Here is a 20,334-nt window from a genome sequence, read left to right as displayed (position 1 = left end):
TCAAGAAGGGGTGATTGTGACGTCCCACATCTCTTGAGTATGGGAATTAAGATATGCTTATATGTATATTCGCACATTTCTTGACACAACATGTTTTAAAGTCATAATGGACATGAACCTATTAAAACTTCGCAGTTAAGCGTGCTTATGCAAGAGTGGTACCAAGATAGGTGACCTCTTGCGAAGTCTAGTTCAGGAGAGTCAAAAGCAAACAGGGGTGGGTTGTTACAGAGCATGCTTTACTTTTCAAAATAATATGTTCTGAGCCTATTGATTTTATGACATGTTTAGATTGCTTCAAATGGATAAATGCTTGTACATGAGTTTCTTAAAGTAAATGAATAATATTTGCATCGTTTAACATAGTACACCAGTACGTGAGGTATAATGGTCATAGGCTTACTATTATGCGGGCTTGACCCTATGGTAAAAAAGATCTACTTTTATGTTTGGCCCTAGATTCAATGGTTCTTTGTGACTGGCGCACCATGTACGATGGGGTTAGCATTACACCTTTGCAAATAGCGTGAGCCACTTGAGGTTGAACTCAGTCAGGTTGCTAGTAAATGACGATATGCGGCAATATCTGAGACACTGGTATTGTACTACAGGTCTTTCAGGACAACGTCAATCCTACCAAAAAAGGGTTATTGGTTCATTTGGGTGTTTGATTTTTGAAATCAGAATTAAATTATTATTTGGTTCACGAATTTCGAGGCAAATAAAAGGTATTTAGGTGATAAGTAGAATTTAAATTGAATTTGAAATTATGTTTGGGTGAGAGTTGTTTGAGATTGTTTTTTCATGGATAACCATGATAGAAAATGATTGGAGGTATGAAAAGTTGTGTATAATTATAGGAGTTATGAAAATTAGTGTGAAATAATGGTTGAAATAAATTGTTTAATATAAATAAATATGAATAAATTATAAATAAATAATCTGCCATCCAATAAACTTGACTGATTTTTTGCTTCTTTTTTATTATTATTATTATTATATTTTTTTAATTTTTTGGCCCAACCAAGAGCTCTCCAGCTGGAAAGCATTCTTCTTTGAAAGTCTCCTCAGCTGCCACGTATTCGACATTCACACCATCTTCACCTTATCTTCCTCCAACTTCTCGACTTCTCTTCAATCTCTCCCTTTTCATTTCTTCTCTCTCCCGCAAACCTCATCGTCCTTTATGAAATTGCCCATGACACAACTCCACTCCCAGCTTCATCGCATCCACCATTTCTGCCAAAACCCAAAGAATACATTCTAAAACACAAGCTATAACACCAATTCCAATGCCGAGAAAATGTAGGAAAAAATGGGCATCTGTGTCCCCCTACTCCATCAGCCGATCGAACGCCACCCACCATGACGAACAGCCTCCAAATGATCACCACCCACTAAGACGAACGGCCACCAACCGACTGCACACCGCAAATCTCTGGTGGTTCTTTCGACCTTCAAGTGCCAGATCCGACTACGAGCACCACAGATATCGTTGCTCCAAATTTCGCCAAAGCTGACGCTCCGATTGACATGAGAGTGACTCAGTGTGATTCCTTTGGGAGGGACGATCGGTCGGCCAAACCTGAATGAATATGTTGGAATTCTTTGTGAATTAGTGTATTTGGTGAAGAAGAAGAAGAGATCTTACGCTTTTCTTTTCTTTTTGGTCATTTTAAAGACGTGTCTGACGCAAAGGGATGCGTTGGAATTCGTCTTGAAATTTGAAGCAAAACGAGTGTTTAGTGTGGGTTGTACTCGGGTAAAAAAAAATCCAAGATTGTAGCAAATAGAATTAGGATTTGTTTTGGCAACCAAACGCACCATAAGGGCTTGGATAAACCATACAAAAGAAACTACAACTATATATATATAGCATGTGCATTAAAATGTTAGTGATTGTTATTGAGAATATGTTACCCTCTTCAAAATAAACCTAAATTTTTAAATGACATATTAACAGTGATAATACATACTATTTTTTTAAGAAGAAAAAAAATCCACGTTTATTAAATTGAGTATATATAATGTATAGTTGCTTAAGGCTTATTGCATAAACAGGCTCTGTAATAATTTATTTACCAAGTTGTGGACTTACACAGTTATTTCTTTTTTACTGTAAAACAAATCGGTGTTTTGCAATATAGCAGATTGCCACGAGATAGAGTGAGAAATTCGATGGGATGAAGATGCCAAGTAAATGGCTCGCATTTTCGGGTGGGTTTAGTGAGTAGTTATCTGTTGTTGTAATAAAAATGTTTGTTTGGAGGCTCTGAGTCGATAATTTATGATAATGTGTTGTTTCAAGATTACTTGATTCCACTTTCCACTATAGTATACCCTCACAATTAGTGTTGGGTGGTGAATTCAGTCAATTACCGGTTAATTGATTTGATGACACTACGAGTAACACTCCAAGTTAAGTAAATATAATTATTTAATTTTAGGATAGCTATAGTATGGTATCAAAGCATTCAGCTCTATCGACCACATAAGATAATCTGAGAATAGAAATTGATTCAATAGGTCTAAATATATAATGACAAGAGTATATGATAGATTAAGGGCTTTTTAGGTTTTATGACTTGATTGATCGGGTGTAGGTTAAGTAACAACTTATATTTGATTGCGATAGAAATAGGCTTGATGAGTATTGGGTGAGAGCTTACTAGTCACCATATTGCAGCCCACATGTCCTATGTGTCAAATGAGTATGCAAAGATTAGACGAAATGAGATACAATTGCTAAAGGCCGGAGCACTTCGATAGGGGATACATCATCAGAAGGCAGCCCTTCTGCTAAGTATTGAGAAGGATTATGTAGCAATGATCAAAGAAGAGGAGGATCCGTCCGAGGACTCTGCTGAGGAGGATGCCAGCAATGACGAGTAATTTTAAGAATCTGACGTTTAGATAATGAATAGTTATAATAATTAGGTCACTCATGGACACCAAATAGATAGATTTGGGTTGCACTTTTGGGGTAGTAAACACTTATTTGTTTTGAAAAGATTTCTGAGATGAGAAAAAGAGTTTAATTGCTTTTATTTATGCAATCTTGACTTCTAGGGTTGTTTCTTAAAACATAGTTTGTCTTTTCAAAGGATTTGCAATACCAAAATAATAACAAAAATAATGATGGTCGAAGGTTCGACAGTTGAGGTGAGTTTTAAAAATCCCAAACCCATTTCAAAATTCATTTTTTCCCAAAATCTCCCTCCCAAACACGATTTCGGCCAACTCTCCCACAAAATCGCTCAACTCCTTTGAAGATCCAAGCTTATTTATAAGAATTTAACGAAGTAAGCATGATTTCTACTTGAATAAACTTTGATTTTGAAAATCATTTACTTAGGATTTCGGATTTAGGACACCCACTTACTATAAGATGGTTTAGGATCATGCTAGATTGATGGGACTTCTTTGATCACATTAATTGAATTCATACTCGCTTCAGAGAAGATGAACAAGTCATCAACAAAACACAAAGAACTATTGGATCCAAGGCTACTACTAGCAAAGCCGTAATGGTTATCCCATCAGTACATGGTGCACTGATCACAAAGAATCATTGGATCCAAGGTCAAACATAAAAGTAAATCTCTATGACCATAAGGTTAACCTGCATAATAGTAAGCTCATGACGGTTATCCCGCATATACTAGTGTACCATGTCATACACTTTTCTTATGGAGGAATGTTACCTGTGCACTTCTCAGTTTATACTAAAGTATTCTTAGTTATCCTAATAAATTCATTGGGTGTTATAGCTACTATTTGATAGCGTCAAATTGACATCAGAAAAAACATCATAATGTTGGAGTTCCAGAAGTTTCTGTTTGACAAACATCATATAGCCATCAAATACAAGTGCTGCCATTATGGAGACCCAAGAGCACCTATTCAACAATATCATATAGCTATCAAATAGAATTCATGATGTTGCCTACCAATATCAAAAAAGTTAGCGATGAAAACCTAGTTACTGTCATGACGCCACATCGCGAACTGCACAATGCTGAAGGCATTTTTGTTTTAGTTTTTACCTCACTATAAATAGTTGAGCATGCCTAATCTATGGGTTTAAGCAAGAACTTTGAGAAAATCCTAAACAACCCTTTTAAAGGTAATCTTACTTCATCCACCCTTGTGCCAATAGAGGATTTGTAAAAAGCTTATAGTTTTCTCTATCTTGGAGTTTGATTTCCTTTTCAAACCACATCATACGCATCCTTTAAGCACAAAGAAGTCTATCAGTGGGTTAATAAGGAGAGGCACTTAGAGAAGATTTGTCAGTGGGGAGCTCGTTGTTCATACAGATTGTCTAAGTATTTTACAAGGGTTGTAAGTTTATTTTGTCTTTATTTTAATATTTTTTAGTTAAGTGGTCTCATGAATTTGGCTGCCCCGTAGTAATTTCACCTTTAAGGTACTCAAATGGTTTCTATTTTGTAACCAAAATCTTTGTGTTGATTTTTTGGTTGTGATGTTTGTGTGTTTTATGATTCAATAATTTTATCTTGTGTTAATTTGTGCTTTTAGGCGATTGTTTTAGGGTTAGAACCCAATCCTTAGTCTTTTTCAGAAAGGTTGGCCGCATATGCAACGACAAATTCTTTATTAATAAATTTATACCCTTGAGAACAATGCCAATATATATATATATATATGGAGGAATGTTACCTGTGCTTTTAAGTTACATAGTTTTACTTGTTTTGTCCTAGTCTTAGGAAAGTGATTCACATTTGAGTTCTAGTATGAGTTCATTGCATTTGCTTTCTATTTTCTACCTTGTGAATGTCATGGTTGAGGTGGAAGCCATCAAGATGTTTATAGATCGATATAAGGTTCTTAGTAAGGGGGAATGAATGTTATCAATTGGTTCAATTTGGTAAAAAATAAAAAAAATAGTATCTTTCATTTCAAATAATGTCATCGCTTAGGAAAAACTTAGGGAGTATCTTTCGTTTCAAATAACTTAATTTCTTAGGAAAAACATTATAGATATTTTCCTTAATTACTTTTACAGCTTGTAAGGGATTTTCTATAAAATCCAAAGGTTTATTTAATAAGAGGCATCCCTCTACTTTTACAATTTCTTTAACATATTTTATCTTGTATGAAAATTTTGGAGGCCTTAACTTCCTTGAAGTAGCCAATCTATTTTAGATTTAATTTTCTCATAATCATGGCAAAGTACATGAAAGGGAAAAGTTTCAATCCTTGCTTTCAGCTGGGACCATTCATCCCAATCCACTTGCATTATTTATTTATTTATTTCAATTCTAAAAGGCAGAGGGGGACGACCAGAGTGGCTACTCTATCTGAACGTGACCATGGAAACCCCTCCCACTAGGCAAATGCATCGGAGGGACCTAGATGGCGGGGAACCGCATGCGCTCCCTCAAGTCCAATAGAGCCATAGCTTTATTGTCCAGCCCTACCGAGGACACTAGCGATACCCAAGCCAATAGGGTAATAAACTAAGTGCTTCCCATTTCGGGATTCGACATTAAGACCTTACTCCATTGTTAAACTCGAATGCCACTAGACCACTCTTCTCGGTGGTCACTTGCGTTATTGGTTATTTTCATAAAGTGGTCCAACTTACATTATATGCTTGCCACATTGGAGCAATTTAATGGTGTTTCATTCGGTGTGGATGCATGGTTGCTTCTCATGAAATTTAATGCTATGTAGTCTCTTTCATTCATTTCATGAGGGTTGTTATTAATGCTATGTAGTCTCTTTCATTCATTTCATGAGGGTTGTTATTAAAGCTTGAGACATATTTTTTAAATCCTAACAAGGAAATATCTTCTAGATGTCATCTCAAACTATTTTGAATTTAATAGTAAATTATGCACAGTAATATGTATTGTTAGGAGTAATGCTATAAATTATATAATTATTTTATAATTATTTTACAATATGAATATAACAGTTCCAACTTTCTCCAAAGCCTGAAAGCCATATATATCACTCTTGGTCGTCAAGCATGGGAACATGCTATGATTCCATCAATTAGAAGCTAAAGCAAATAGTGGAATTAGTTGAATCTAAAGCAATTTAAAATATCTGTTATTTTTCTTTGTTCTGTTCGTTTCTCTCTTCTTCTTCTTCATTTTTTTTTTTTTTAAGACAAGTTTATTTATATAAAAGATAGAAGTCATCCGGAAAAAAAAAAAATCATTTATTGAAATTGGAGCCAATCAGTATTGATATCCTCATATCCTCAAAGGTTTCAACCCCTTCAAGTTATGCTTTGTTAACAAGGTTCATGGATCAGAAAATTCTGCAGCCCACAATCTCACTTAATATGGTTTACTCCCCTACTCTACTCATTGTTTTTCTGAATCACTCAGAAATAATGCTATATATTGGACAAATATTTATCTTTTATCCACCCAAAATTAACGCGGTTTGATTTCTTCAACTAAAAAATGCATTCTTTCATCTACCAAATATTGTGAGAGGACCTCGTAACGTTAGCATTGGTAGATGATGGAGAGTAATTACATTGTTCCGTTACCATTATCTCCCATTACACCAAAGCTTATATAGCGTGGTTCTCTTAACCAAAAAATAAATTTTTGTCTACCGAATATATGGGAGGACCACGTCATGTAAACTTTGAAGTAATAAGAGAATAATAAAGTGATACATAGCATTACTCGGATGAAACGTACCTTTTTTTTTTTTTTTTTTTTTTTTTTATGAATATGAATATGAAACGTACATATTTCTCCAGTATATAGCATTTCTCCCCTTAAATATGCTTTAGTCTTTTGTTTTCTCCTGATTTTCTTTTGGCATGTAGGGTATTCTCGAATGTTGTAAGATCTCTTCCTTTGTTGTTTAATTAATTTTGTTATTGGCTTCTTCTTCTTCTTTTCTTTTTTTCTTTTTTAAAAAAAATAAATTAGTAATGTAGTGGCTGATCATGTCAAGATGATGTGTGCAATTAAAAAGCATCACTAATGGTTATTAAAATCGAAATAAAGGGGGTTTGGTGAAGGAGTTGGGTCGGTCGGTGGGTCACCATCGTCAACGCGACTAAACCAACCAACCAACCCCAATGGCCCTCTTAATTCGCCACACACTAGTCCACATTTTCTTGTATCAGTCTGACCACACACTTCACCCTTTCTCCATACCAACACTCCACCTCATCTATTTAGATCTACCTTTTTATTTTTTATTTTAGCCATTTTTCATTAAACAGAAAAATAACTACAAATGGTGCAGGTGAAATTAAGGTTGGTAATTTTTTATACGACCCGCAAATCCGACATAAAGTTATATGATTTGGGTTTAGGCAAAACGATTTCGGGTCATAAAGAGGTTGACATGTTTATAACCTTTATAAACGTGTCGTGTTCGAATTTTGTATCTTAACGCATTTAGATAATCGTGTCGAATTCAGGTTGGCCTAAACAGGTTGTCCGATCAACTGGGCCGATCCGAACCCGACACAGTAATCCATTTTACCAACCCTAAGTAGAACCGACAAATACCCAAAACAGATTCGGTCTCATAATTCCTTAATCAAAAGGTTGAGAAGAGGTCGACCTATCATGGTGGCAATAAGTGATGCTGCTGAACAAAAAATGCACTAACGATGACTGTGATGAAGCGGTCAATAAAAATCTCCAATCTCACTTCTTTTTACAAAAGAACATATTTACAATAGTTCTAGATAAAAGAAAAAATCCATCCCACTTTATTTATGTTTTCTTTTTTTTGACATGTCTACACAAAAGGGGAATGAAAGATTCGAACTAGTGACCTCCGCTTTATGAGGCAGGCGTGATCCCCATCCCACTTTATTGAATTACATTATTATTCAATTATATGTAAATGCCAAACCCAATGCAACCAAAATTCTGGGATACGAGAATCATCTTAGAGACAAGTAGGCGTGTCCGGTAGGTGGTAACTATTTTAAAACAAAATATGAAGCAAATTATAACTATTTTCACATTATAAAGGCTATTTCTCACACCATTCTTCTTAGAATGAGTACCAATTATGGATGGTCACGTGACAGAGATGATGCGAAAGGAAATAACTTTTAACAATATATTATATATTTGAGCCACTATCCACGATTTTTTTTTTTCTTTTAATAGTAATTCTAGAAATTATAATTATTTCATAAGGATAATTTGATAGTTTCAATTAATTATTTGATCATATTTTATTAAAAATTATTGTTGGAACTATCATGTTTTTATTGTGAAATAAAAATGTAGTATATAATATTATTATTTTTATTTTTATTAAGGAGAAAATACATTTTACCCTCCTGTTGTATTCATCCATCGGCAATTTGACATCCAATGTTTAATTTTTGGTAAATGACCCTCCTAAAGTTGTAACTGTGTTCCACAATAGACCTTCCGTCCACTTAGTCCGTCTAAAAAGACGGACAAGAGGTCACGTGCAACGCACTTGACATTTTAAAGCCAAACTTTCCAAAATTGTCCCTATACAAAACGGTGAGTTTCAGACAAATTGTCACTCACTACCGGACAACGCCTAACGTCCCCACCAGACAAAATTTTCGCAGTACCAGACCCCCCTAATGGTGGTGGCGTTGGGTGAACTACCAGCTGGTGCCGGAGCATCGATTCCCGTGGCAGTAAGAAGACGGGTTCGACGTGCTGAGATTCTCAAAAGCTCCATTAATGGCAATATCATGCCTGATTTAACTGCTTTCTCTGCAAGGTGTTAAAATACTTTAGCATGCATCACCCTGTAAAATAAAGCTCAACGACAAAATATGCAAGAGAAGCACAAGTGAACAGGACTGCATACACTCAGCCGTGTCAATTCTCCATGATTAGCAAGACACAAAGCTAGTCCTCTTAACTCATGACCCTGTAAAGCTCCTTTTACAAAGCCTGCAGGAGCAAACCTCTTAAGAGCTTCACGAGCAATCACCTTGTGCAGTAGCATCTGCAGCATCAATAAGATCCAAAAATTCCTTTGCGAATTTCACTATTCCTTGAACAGCTTCCACAACATTTTCTTTCTTAGCTAATGTCATTCAAATCAAGCCCAGTAGTGTTGTTTTTCTTTACCCATTAATAATCCTATGTTCAACCCTGTTCTACCCAACCGAAACAGAGGCCCATTGCTTCACGTTTTCTTTGTGTTCTTTCTCCCTTTTCTGAAGCTGGTATAGAAAAGCATGAAGTCACAACGTAGACTACGTAGTCATAACCGAAACAAAGGTCCATTTGCTTCGTGTCTTCTTCGTGTTCTCTCTCTCTCTCTCTCTCTCTCTCTCCCTGTCTATAACGTGCACCACTGTAGATTTAACGCTGGTTTTGGTTGTTCCCTGTAATTGATCTCTCTGAATGCTTTAAGATTGGCAGGTTATAATGAAAGAGGGGCAAAAACTTGTCGCGCCACGTCGGCGTGTTTGGGCTCGAGTACCACCACCATCTCCCCCTTTGCTGCTCTCAAGTACTGACTGTGTCTCCGACAAGAACCGCTTATTATAATTTTGAGACGTAAAAAGAAGCAAGAGAAATGGGCTTCCCCTTATTGAAAATCCTACCTTCAGGAGAATCAATACACTTCGGTGACTTAATTAGACCCAAAACCGTAGACTTTTTGAGTTAAAGATGCAACCGAGCAATCGCTGCAACAAAGAAGCTGCTGCTCCTCCTTCCCGCTTTCAAGCAGCAGCCAGCTAGTTCCATTTTCAACTTTCTTGCTTGTGGACTGACTTTGTAGATCACTGAAGAAGCAGGTGCATGCATGCATGGGCATTGTGTACGTGTTATTAGTTTCCTCTGTTCTCCCTTGTGCAAGTGCTCTCGTGGTGCCGCGGCAGTGCTATCGGTTCTGGGATTCTACTTACTAAGTTAAAGAGTCAAAGTTAGCTATTAAATGAAACAGTGCAGCGTAGAGTTAGAGCGGGAGGATCTACAAACAGCAATAATGGTGATGCTACCATTCGGCCCTGGTGGCATCGGTCTTCGGCACCATCGTCAGTGATGGGTCATCGGTCTCCGGCACCACCAATGCCAACTCCTCCACACCTCACCGCACATAAACAAGCACAAAACATAAACAAGCACCGACAGGAACAAGCCCAAGACACCTCACCGCTCGTGTCCACCATGGAGGCCCTGGTGGCCGACGACGGTGTCATCTTGCTCGGCTACCAACTCAGGTCCCCGGAGGCCGACAAGCTCTTCTGGGAACTGTGCCAGACAGTTAGTGGGAACTGGGACCGAATGTTGGTGCCGGCTTTGAGCTTCGTTGGTAAGTCGTTGGCACTCGTTGATGGCAATGTGTGGAGACAGCTTGAAGAGGGCCTCAGGGTAGCAAGAGTATATTGAGTCGCTGCACACCGTTTTGAGTGGGGCAAAATAAGAAATTTGGGCTTTAAAATGTCATGTGCAACTCACGTGACCTTTTTCTGTCACTTTTGATAGATCATATGGACGGAAGGTCTATTGTGGAACACGGCTACAACTTTAAGGGGGTCATCTACCAAAAAATAAACATTAAGTGTCAAATTACCAATGGGTGGATACATCAGGGGTTAAAGTGTACTTTTCCCTTTTGTTAATAATGCTACTTTTTCACACTTATTTATTAGATTCATTTCGCACCGATTTGATGTGATGTGTTTTATGTGATTTTTTTTTATTATTATTTATTTAAGTGACCGATATGAAAAATCACTTAAAATACGTCATATCAGTAAATGTGAAATTAGTGTGTGCAATAAATGTGTGTGAAATTAACATAAATTATATGGGTCTCATAAAAGATATCTCACAATCCCTTATCTAAATTCGCTCAAATTCAAATGAATAATTATAAGGGTTAAAGACATATTCGGTATATGTGGTTTAAAAAACTTTATTTTTTTTGTACCTCAATTTCATTTCGCTTCACAGATGATACCTGGGTTTTGGAAAAATATTGACTTGATACCTCCGTCTATTTTTCTATCCAAATTTGAACGGACTGCCACGTGTCAACCAATGAGGATTGACATGTGGCACATTATAAAAAAAAGAAAAAAAAAAGGGTGGCCCTTTGAACAAAATGGGGGTGGTTAGGGGCAAGGGGATGGGGTAAAGTGGGTTTTGGTTATTTGGAGTGTTATGGGGATGGTTCGGCCACCCTCAAATGCCAAAGCCCTCCAATAATTTTTTTTTTTTTTTTTTTTTTTAAAGGTTATAACACCACATTTTACCTAAAAGAAAAAAGAAAAGAAAATTAAAGTTTTTAATATATTTTTTTTTTTAAGTTTTAATAATTTTAATTTTTTAATTATTTTTTAAAGATTTTTTTTTTTATATTTAGCAATCCGTTAAAATTTAGACCAAAAAATAGAAAGAAATATCAAGTCATTCTTTTTTTCAAAATTCAAATATAAAGCAAAATAAAACTAAAATAACAAAATAAAATAAAATTTTTAAACCACAAACACTAAATATGTGATGGCAGTCGAGTTAGCCGATAGCGTTAACTCAACCAATAAGTTCGATCTTCTTTATATGGAAAGAGACAACCTTTGTTCCTAAAATTGCATTTATAGAACAGAGGAAGCTAGGCTCTCGGTCTCAAACCTTCCATCTCCACCAATTTCACGACAATGGAACTTCCACACTTTCTAAGCCTAGTCTCCTTATACGGCAGCTACCTCCGCCGCGCTTTCACCGCCTCCGGCCTCTCATCACAGACCATTGACGTGGACAGCGAAACCACCATCCATTTCTGGGGTCCCATTCCCAAACCCACCCAAAAACCCTCGCTTGTTTTTATGCACGGCTTCGGCCCCATGGCGCTCTGGCAGTGGCGTCAGCAGGTCCAGTTCTTCTCCCCTCACTTCAACGTCTACGTCCCTGACCTTGTCTTCTTCGGCGGCTCCACCACCAAGTCGTCGGAGAGAGCCGAGACCTTCCAGGCGGTTTCCGTCGGAAAACTGCTCGAGATCTTGGGAGTGAATAGATTTTACGTGATGGGAACCAGCTACGGCGGCCTGGTGGCCTATCACTAATGGTTATTAAAATCAAAATAAAGGGGGTTTGGTGAAGGAGTTGGGTTGGTGGGTGGGTGGGTCACCATTGTCAACGCAGCTAAACCAACGAACCAACCCCAACGGCCCTCTTAATTCGCCACACACTGGTCCACCTTTTCTTGTATCGGTCTGACCACACACTTCACCATTTCTCCGTACTAACACTCCACCTCATACTAACACTACACCTCATCTATTTAGATCTACCTTTTTATTTTTTATTTTAGCCATTTTTCATTAATAGAAAAATAACTACAAATGGTGCGGGTGAAATTAAGGTTGGTAATTTTTGACACGATCCGCAAATCCGACACAAAGTTATATGGTTTGGGTTTAAGCAAAACAGTTTCGAATCATAAAGAGGTTGACCCGTTTATAACCTTTATAAACGTGTCGTGTTCGGATTTTATGTCTTAACGCATTTAGATAATTGTGTCGAATTCGAGTTGGCTAAAACAGGTTGTTCGGTCAACCGGGCCGATCCGAACCCGACACAGTAACCCATTTTACCAACCCTAAGTGGAATCGACAAATACCCAAGACAGATTCGGTCTCATAATTCCTTAATCAAAAGGTTGAGAAGAGGTCGGCCTATCATGGTGGCAATATGTGATGCTATTACTGAACAAAAAATGCACTAACGACGACTGTGATGAAGCGGTAAATAAAAATCTCTAATCTCACTTCTTTTTACAAAAGAACATATTTACAATAGTTCTAGATAAAAGAAAAAACTCATCCCACTTTATTTATGTTTTTTTTTTTTACATGTCTACACAAAAGGGTAATGGAAAATTTGAACTAGTGACCTCCGCTTTATGAGGCATGCGTGATCTCCATCCCACTTTATTGAATTACATTATGAATCAATTATACGGAAATGTCAAACCCTATGCAACCAAAATTTTAGGATACAAGAATCATCTTAGAGACAAGTAGGCGTGTCCGGTCGGCGGTAACTATTTTAAAACAAAATATGAAGCAAATTATAACTATTTTCACATTATAAAGGCTATTTCTCACACCATTCTTCTTAGAATGAGTACCAATTATGGTTAATCACGTGACAGAGATGATGTGAAAGGAAATAACTTTTAACAATATATTATATATTTGAGCTACTTTTTGAGTGAAGTACTATCCAATTTTTTTTTTTTTTTCTTTTAATAGTAATGCTAGAAATTATAATTATTTCATAAGGATAATGTTAGGGATAAAATTAACCCTAGAGACACGTGGATTCAGAAACATCTCGGAGTTATGCCTCGGACATTTATTTCGGCCAGCAAAGAAAAGATTGCCTAGGTATAAATATATCTCAGAGGTATAACGACGTCTCGGTGCAAATACATCTCGGAGGCATAACGACGTCTCGGTCTTAACACTCCAGGTTACGGTATGTAGAACATCCCGATATCTCCTAGTCTGAATGGAGCGAACATATCTCGGGTATTTGGGTCTCGGAGTAACATCGCCTCGGAGGTGACATCAAGTCGGTATATTAACGTCTCGGCCTTTCACAACCCTGTTATGGTGCGGCGATATCCCAATATCTCCAAGGCGGAGCGAACATATCTCGGATATCATCACCTCGGAGTTTGGTTGAAAGTTTGCTGCGGATGTCTCAGAATACGATAAGGATAAAATTCCATAAGATCAGGGAAAAAAACCGCAATTCCATGATTAATGAGATAAGGTAGTTATTTATCTGAAATCAAATTTAAAGAGATACAAGCGCAATCAAACTGCGGATTCTACAATCTCATTTAAATTCTCTGAAGATAAGATTCAACTAAGTTAGGATTCAAACTCCTAATCCAACTAGGCGTCGAATTCTAGTAAGGTAGCAAGTCTGGTGAGACCACGAGCCCAGCCTATAAATAAAGACCACTGCACCAGGTATGAGAGCACGCATTCTCTGAGTTCTTGAGATTGAGATATTCATCAGAAAATTGATTTGAACTGACTTAGGCATCGGAGTGGGCGTAGTCGGCACTCCCGACGAGTTGTTTGTTATTTTTGCAGGATTGGAGTAGTTAATCAGGATCCAGTAGCGAATTACCAGGCGACACGTCACCATACCGGAAACTGTATCAACAGATAATTTCATAGTTTCAATTAATTATTTGATCAATTTTTATTAAAAATTATTGTTGGAATTCCCATGTCTCTATTGTGGAATAAAAATGTAGTATATAGCATTATTATTATTATTATTGTTATTGTTGTTAATAATGCTACTTTTTCACACTTATTTATTAGATTTATTTCACACCGATTTGATGTGACATGTTTTATGTGATTTTTTTTTATTTTATTTAAGTGACCGATATGAAAAATCACTTAAAATATGTCATATCAGTAAATGTGAAATTAGTGTGTGCAATAAATGTGTGTGAAATTAGCATAAATTATATGGGTCTCATAAAAGATCTCTCACAATCCCTTATCTAAATTTGCTCAAATTCAAATGAATAATTATAAGGGTTAAAGACATATTCGGTACATGTGGTTTAAAAAACTTTATTTTTTTTGTACCTCAATTTCATTTCGCTTCACAGATGATACCTGGATTTTGAAAAAATACTGACTTGATACCTCCATCTATTTTTTTATCCAAATTTGAACGGATTGCCACGTGTCAACCAATGAAAGTTGACATGTGGCACATTATAAAAAAAGAAAGAAAAGGGTGGCCCTTTGGGCAAAATAGGGGTGTTTAGGGGCAAGGGGATCGGTTAAAGTGGGTTTTGGTCCTTTGGAGTGTTACCCTCAAAGGCCAAAGCCCTCCAATAAATTTTTTTTTTTTTTTTTTAAAGGCCATAACACCACATTTTACCTAAAAGAAAAAAGAAAAGAAAATTAAAGTTTTTAATATATATATATATTTTTTTTAAGTTTTAATAATTTTAATAATTTTTTAAAGATATTTTTTTTATATTGAGCAATCCGTTATAATTTAGACCAAAAAATAGAAAGAAATATCAAGTCATTCTTTTTTTTCAAAATTCAAATATAAAAAGCAAAATAAAACTAAAATAACAAAATAAAATAAAATTTTTAAACCACAAACACTAAATATGTGGTGGCAGTCGAGTTAGCCAATAGCGTTAACTCACCCAATAAGTTCGATCTTCTTTGTATGGAAAGAGACAACCTTTGTTCCTAAAATTGCATTTATAGAACAGAGGAAGCTAGGCTCTCAGTCTCAAACCTTCCATCTCCACCAATTTCACGACAATGGAACTTCCACACTTTCTCAGCCTAGTCTCCTTATACGGCAGCTACCTCCGCCGCGCTTTCACCGCCTCCGGCCTCTCATCACAGACCATCGACGTGGACAGCGAAACCACCATCCATTTCTGGGGTCCCATTCCCAAACCCACCCAAACCACCCAAAAACCCTCGCTTGTTTTAATCCACGGCTTCGGCCCCATGGCGCTCTGGCAGTGGCGTCAGCAGGTCCAGTTCTTCTCCCCTCACTTCAACGTCTACGTCCCTGACCTTGTCTTCTTCGGCGGCTCCACCACCAAGTCGTCGGAGAGAGCCGAGACCTTCCAGGCGGTTTCCGTCGGAAAACTGCTCGAGATCTTGGGAGTGAATAGATTTTACGTGATGGGAACCAGCTACGGCGGCCTGGTGGCGTATCACATGGCGAGGATGTGGCCGGAGAGAGTTGAAAAGGTGGTGATCGGAAGCTCTGGGGTTAACATGAGACTAAGAGACAACGAGGCGTTGCTGAAGAGGGCCAAGTTGGAGAAGATTGAGGAGCTTATGTTGCCGGTCACGGCGGCTCAGTTACGGACGTTAATGGGTTTGTCCGTGTCCATGCGTTTCAACATGTTCCCGGATTTTTTCCTCAACGACTTGGTGCAGGTAATCTTTTCTCTGTTCTTTTCTTTTTCCTTTTCTTTCTTTCTTTCTTTTTTTTTTTTTTTTGATATAATTGAAGGTTCAAATGATTATATATTTTTGGTTTAAAATGATTCAAGTTGTCATCAAATGATAAATGCAGCTACAAATGGAATAAACAAACAATATCTACCGACAATCGACAATTAATTCAAACCCATCTAAACTGACCACCTGGTCGATCTATTCGTTGTTTTCTTTTTTAAGAAAATGAAAAATTAGTCCCTAAGTTTTTAACCCTTTAAAAATTAGCTCTTAGATATTAATTTTGAAAATTATATCTTGTGAAATTACAATTATATCTTGAAAAATAATAAAATTATAAAGAAAAAAAAAAAAAAAAAAACCTTGGGGTGAAAGCCAATGTCCGGCCACCAGCTGTCTCCACTATGAGGGGATGGAGATTGCCTCCACCCATTCATAGCAAAGGTGGAGGCACGCTCTCCTTTGGACGAGGGGCCTCCTGCCACCACCTATGGACGAGGGGCCTCCTGCCACTGCCTCAGTTTTTTTTTTTCTTTTTAATTTTTAATTTTTTTTTGTTTTATTGTTGAGGTATATAATTGTAATTTTACACGGTATATATATGTGTGGTTACAACTCACAAGTAACTTGGCAATAATTGGCTGTAGTGAAAAAAGCCCCGTCAATAATTTGGACAAAAAAGCTGACGGGAGCCTCCATATCTAACAAAAAAAAAAAAAAAATCTTTGATAAATGAAGATAGGCAGATAGCCTACATATTTGAGGCGTGTGGATCAAGATTTCTTTTTTTCTTTTTCTTTTGTTTTGGGTGCGTTTTGGTTTGACCCATGCATCACTTTGAGTGAACCCTAATTGTTCCCAGTGGGCAGGTATTGGTCGACGGTTAAGTTTAGTTGGATTGCTAATTTGCTATTATATATATATACACACGTTACATCACATATGTAATTACTTGCCCGAGAGGCATTTCTTTCGTTTATCATAAGTAATCACATACTTATTTTACATTAGCTAAGGTAATGTATTTTAAATGCATTTTCTTTTTTTCTTTTTTTTTTTTTGGTGTAAACGACTGACATGAAAAACGACTTCAAATATATCACGTCAGCTAATATAAAATGGATGTAAAGTTATTTGAGAAAGATAACGACAGATGAATACTCGACACGGATGCAGAAATTGTACTCGCAAAACAGGAAGGAAAAGATTGAACTTTTGAAGGGACTAACCCTTGGGAGAGATGACACTGCAAACATTTCTCCTCTTAAGCAGGTAATTAATTAAGTGCATGCCTTTTTAATTTATGAACATGTACAAAAGAACACACGTAATTTGTACAATAACTCTTATCATTTGCATGTGTAGGAGGTCTTGATAGTATGGGGAGATCATGACCAGATATTTCCATTAGAGATGGCTACTGAACTCAAGGAGTATGTGCTCGATCCCTTTCAATCCCCTCTCATAAATTCAATCGAAACTTTTCCTAAAATGTTTTGGAGATTCTTCTCCGACCAATATATATATATATATATATATATATATATATATATATATATATATATATATATATGAGAGAGAGGCTGAGAGTTAATTGCATGGGTGCATATATGTTGCAGGCTTCTTGGGGAGAAGGCAAGATTAGAAGTGATAAAGAACACGGCACACGTTCCCCAGATTGAATGCCCAGGACAGTTCAACAACATTGTCAAAAATTTCTTATGTGGGCCCCTTTGATTAATGTGTTATCTTCTCTATTTAACGTACGTAGCTAAGATTCTTAATTTTGATTATATATATATATATATATATATATTATATGAAACAAAGATGGGTACGGCGTGTGCTTCGTGCAATATTCTCGATCTGCATGCATAGATAGATCTCTGTCTTTTTTTTTTTCTGTTCTTTTTCAAGTCTTAGATCTCTGTCTTAATTTGATTAATTGGTTCCCATAATTAAGTTTGCTCCTCTTCCTTTTCTTTATGTGCTACATGCCAATTTTGTCTCGACACTAGTGATGATTTGGCATTTCTTTTTGAGATAAAATTAATTTTTTTTATTCTAAATGATACTTGTCATACTATGATTAGTGCTGACATAACAAATTAATGACGGATTTTATCAACTTTTTTAACGGTAGGGACCAATTTTATTTTTTTATTTTTATTTTTTTGCTTACCCTGGCCGGCCTAGGAAGTGATTAATCACTTTTTTAACGAGTAATGTTATATATAACACCAATAACCCACTATACTAATTTGATATTCTCAATCCACCATTGAATTAGTCATTTTTTTTTTTAAAAAAAAAAAAAATCAATGGTAAATTGTTAATGCCACGTCAACATAGTGGAATAGTATTGGTGAGGTATATAGTATTACTCTTTTTTAAAATCTAGGGAGCTACGAGTAATGCTACGTTCATACTACACCACCATCTCACTTGTCTGAGACATTGCTACATCAGTCAAGTGGAATAAAGATAAAATATGGATGTAGTATCTATCATTATTCATTGTCAAAATCTCAAACCATATGGACTAAAATGTATTTATCTATTTTTTTCTAGCCTCTTGGTTGATTTTCAAATTTGGGTATTTTTTTTTTCCTAAGAATAATTTTTCCCTCATGCTCACTTAAGGGTGAGAAAGCACAAATAAAATAAAATAAAATAAAAAGAAGAAGAAGTAAGTTAAAGGGAAGTTAGCAATGATCCTCATTGAATTTTTGACAAAGTTTAATAAATTCCCCCAGCATCGGTACCATAATGAGAATTGCTACTATGTATGTCCCGTCCATTTTACAATTCTTCTCCTCTGACATGGCATTGTCCACTTTACCTTTTTTTAAAAAAAAAAACCAAATGAATGAAATTTGCATTTATCACTATCTACCACTCTTCCTCCCATCATTTTCCTTCAAATTTTGAACATCTCTCTCTCTCTCTCTCTCTCTCTCTCTCTCTCTCTCGTTGATTCTTCCTCCATAGCCGGCGGTAGAGAACTCTAGAGTCGACGAAAGTGGGGCCTCTCTCTCTCTCTCTCTAATTCTTCCTGCAAAGCCAACATAACTCACATGGTTAAAGAAACCCAAAGTGTTTCACTCTGCTTCTTCAACCTTTGGAAGGTATCATATCTCTCTCTTGGTTAGGATTTGTGCATAGAGGGTTTGTTGACTAAAAGCTTAGGGTTTGTGCAAAAACTTTAATTCTCTTTTACTTAGGGTTTGTGCACATCTGTGTTCACTGGATCTAAAATGAAGAAGATGGATCTACCCAATCCGGGTTGTGTATGTTGGAAATAAAATTTTTACATTTAATGATTTTTTTTTTTTTTGGAAACTTCACAAAAGGGTATCAAATTATCACGCTTTTTCAATTAAGGGTACAAATGTAACAAAACGTTCGATTGAGTGTATGCATTTATCAAAACCATTCAATGTAGGGTATTTCGTCAGGATTCGGTGTTAAAACTTGACGGAAGTGGAGTCACGTGACTTCCACGTGATTTTTAAGGGCGTTCTTCCTGTTATGCCCCTTAAAAAAAATGTTAAAATACATATAAAAGACAAAACTTATAAAATGCTCCCAGACGACACAGTATTAATAGCATGTTTATTAATAAAACACCATGCACCATCTCCGGCACAATTCTACCCGTTGAGATTCGAATACACCCTTGGGTCATCCATGGCAGGAGTACTTGATCATGGGACTCGAATCCACCCAACGACGTCGACGTGAAGGATGGCTTTGTACATAGCATTGAAGATGCTGGACAACCGACGACGATGACCAACCTTTGTCCTCCTATGATTTTGTGTATCTCCCCATTGATTTCAAGTAATCTATCTACCTGCTATTCCTCTAATCAATATTATACTTTAAATATAATTTACTACAAGCTTCGATCCCATATATATACATGGAATGGACCACTACCTGCCAGTGGTGTTTTCACCACCTTGAGACGGGAGGCAACTAACGGAGCCTCTCCCCATAGTTGGTCAGAACAAGCAGCCCATCTCCATTGGTTTCTCTAGTCCAAAAGCTCATGAGATGGACGGTCCTAATACGCTAGGAGATGACGGCAACAATGTCCAAGACTGTTAATAAGCTTCATCTGTTTTAACTTCCAAAAACAGAGTAAAACAAAATATATGTGATGAAAGTGGAACAACATTAAAAAATCTGGTGGAAGTGATAGTGATGATACAGATGAAGAGGGCAGTGATGATATGGAGGTGTTTGACAAAAGGTTTGAGAATGATACGTGGGTTGATGGCTTTTTTTTTTTTGGTAGATGAGATAAGGTACAAAGTCCTTCTCGGTCTACATCAGTTCCTCGTGCATCAGTTCCTCTGTTGAAGCTCTTTGGATCA

The 20,334-nt window shown here is 36.7% G+C and overlaps 2 protein-coding genes across 2 annotated transcripts; both read left to right on the top strand.

Moving 5' to 3' along the window:
- The first annotated feature begins 11,529 nt into the window (after positions 1 to 11,529).
- LOC133866988 (uncharacterized) lies at positions 11,530 to 12,034 on the top strand. The gene has a single exon (XM_062303658.1). The coding sequence runs from the start codon at positions 11,630 to 11,632 to the stop codon at positions 12,032 to 12,034; it is 405 nt and encodes a 134-aa protein (XP_062159642.1). The 5' UTR covers positions 11,530 to 11,629.
- A 3,150-nt stretch (positions 12,035 to 15,184) lies between these two features.
- Positions 15,185 to 17,801, top strand: LOC133867030 (uncharacterized). Its single transcript, XM_062303703.1, has 4 exons — positions 15,185 to 15,931; positions 17,129 to 17,224; positions 17,318 to 17,385; positions 17,572 to 17,801. The coding sequence occupies exons 1-4, from the start codon at positions 15,296 to 15,298 to the stop codon at positions 17,687 to 17,689; spliced, it is 918 nt and encodes a 305-aa protein (XP_062159687.1). The 5' UTR covers positions 15,185 to 15,295; the 3' UTR covers positions 17,690 to 17,801.
- The last annotated feature ends 2,533 nt before the right edge of the window (positions 17,802 to 20,334 follow it).

This window comes from Alnus glutinosa, chromosome 4 (genome assembly GCF_958979055.1).
Source record: "Alnus glutinosa chromosome 4, dhAlnGlut1.1, whole genome shotgun sequence".
Taxonomy (NCBI): Eukaryota; Viridiplantae; Streptophyta; class Magnoliopsida; order Fagales; family Betulaceae; genus Alnus; species Alnus glutinosa.
This window is presented reverse-complemented; position numbering and strand designations above follow the sequence as displayed.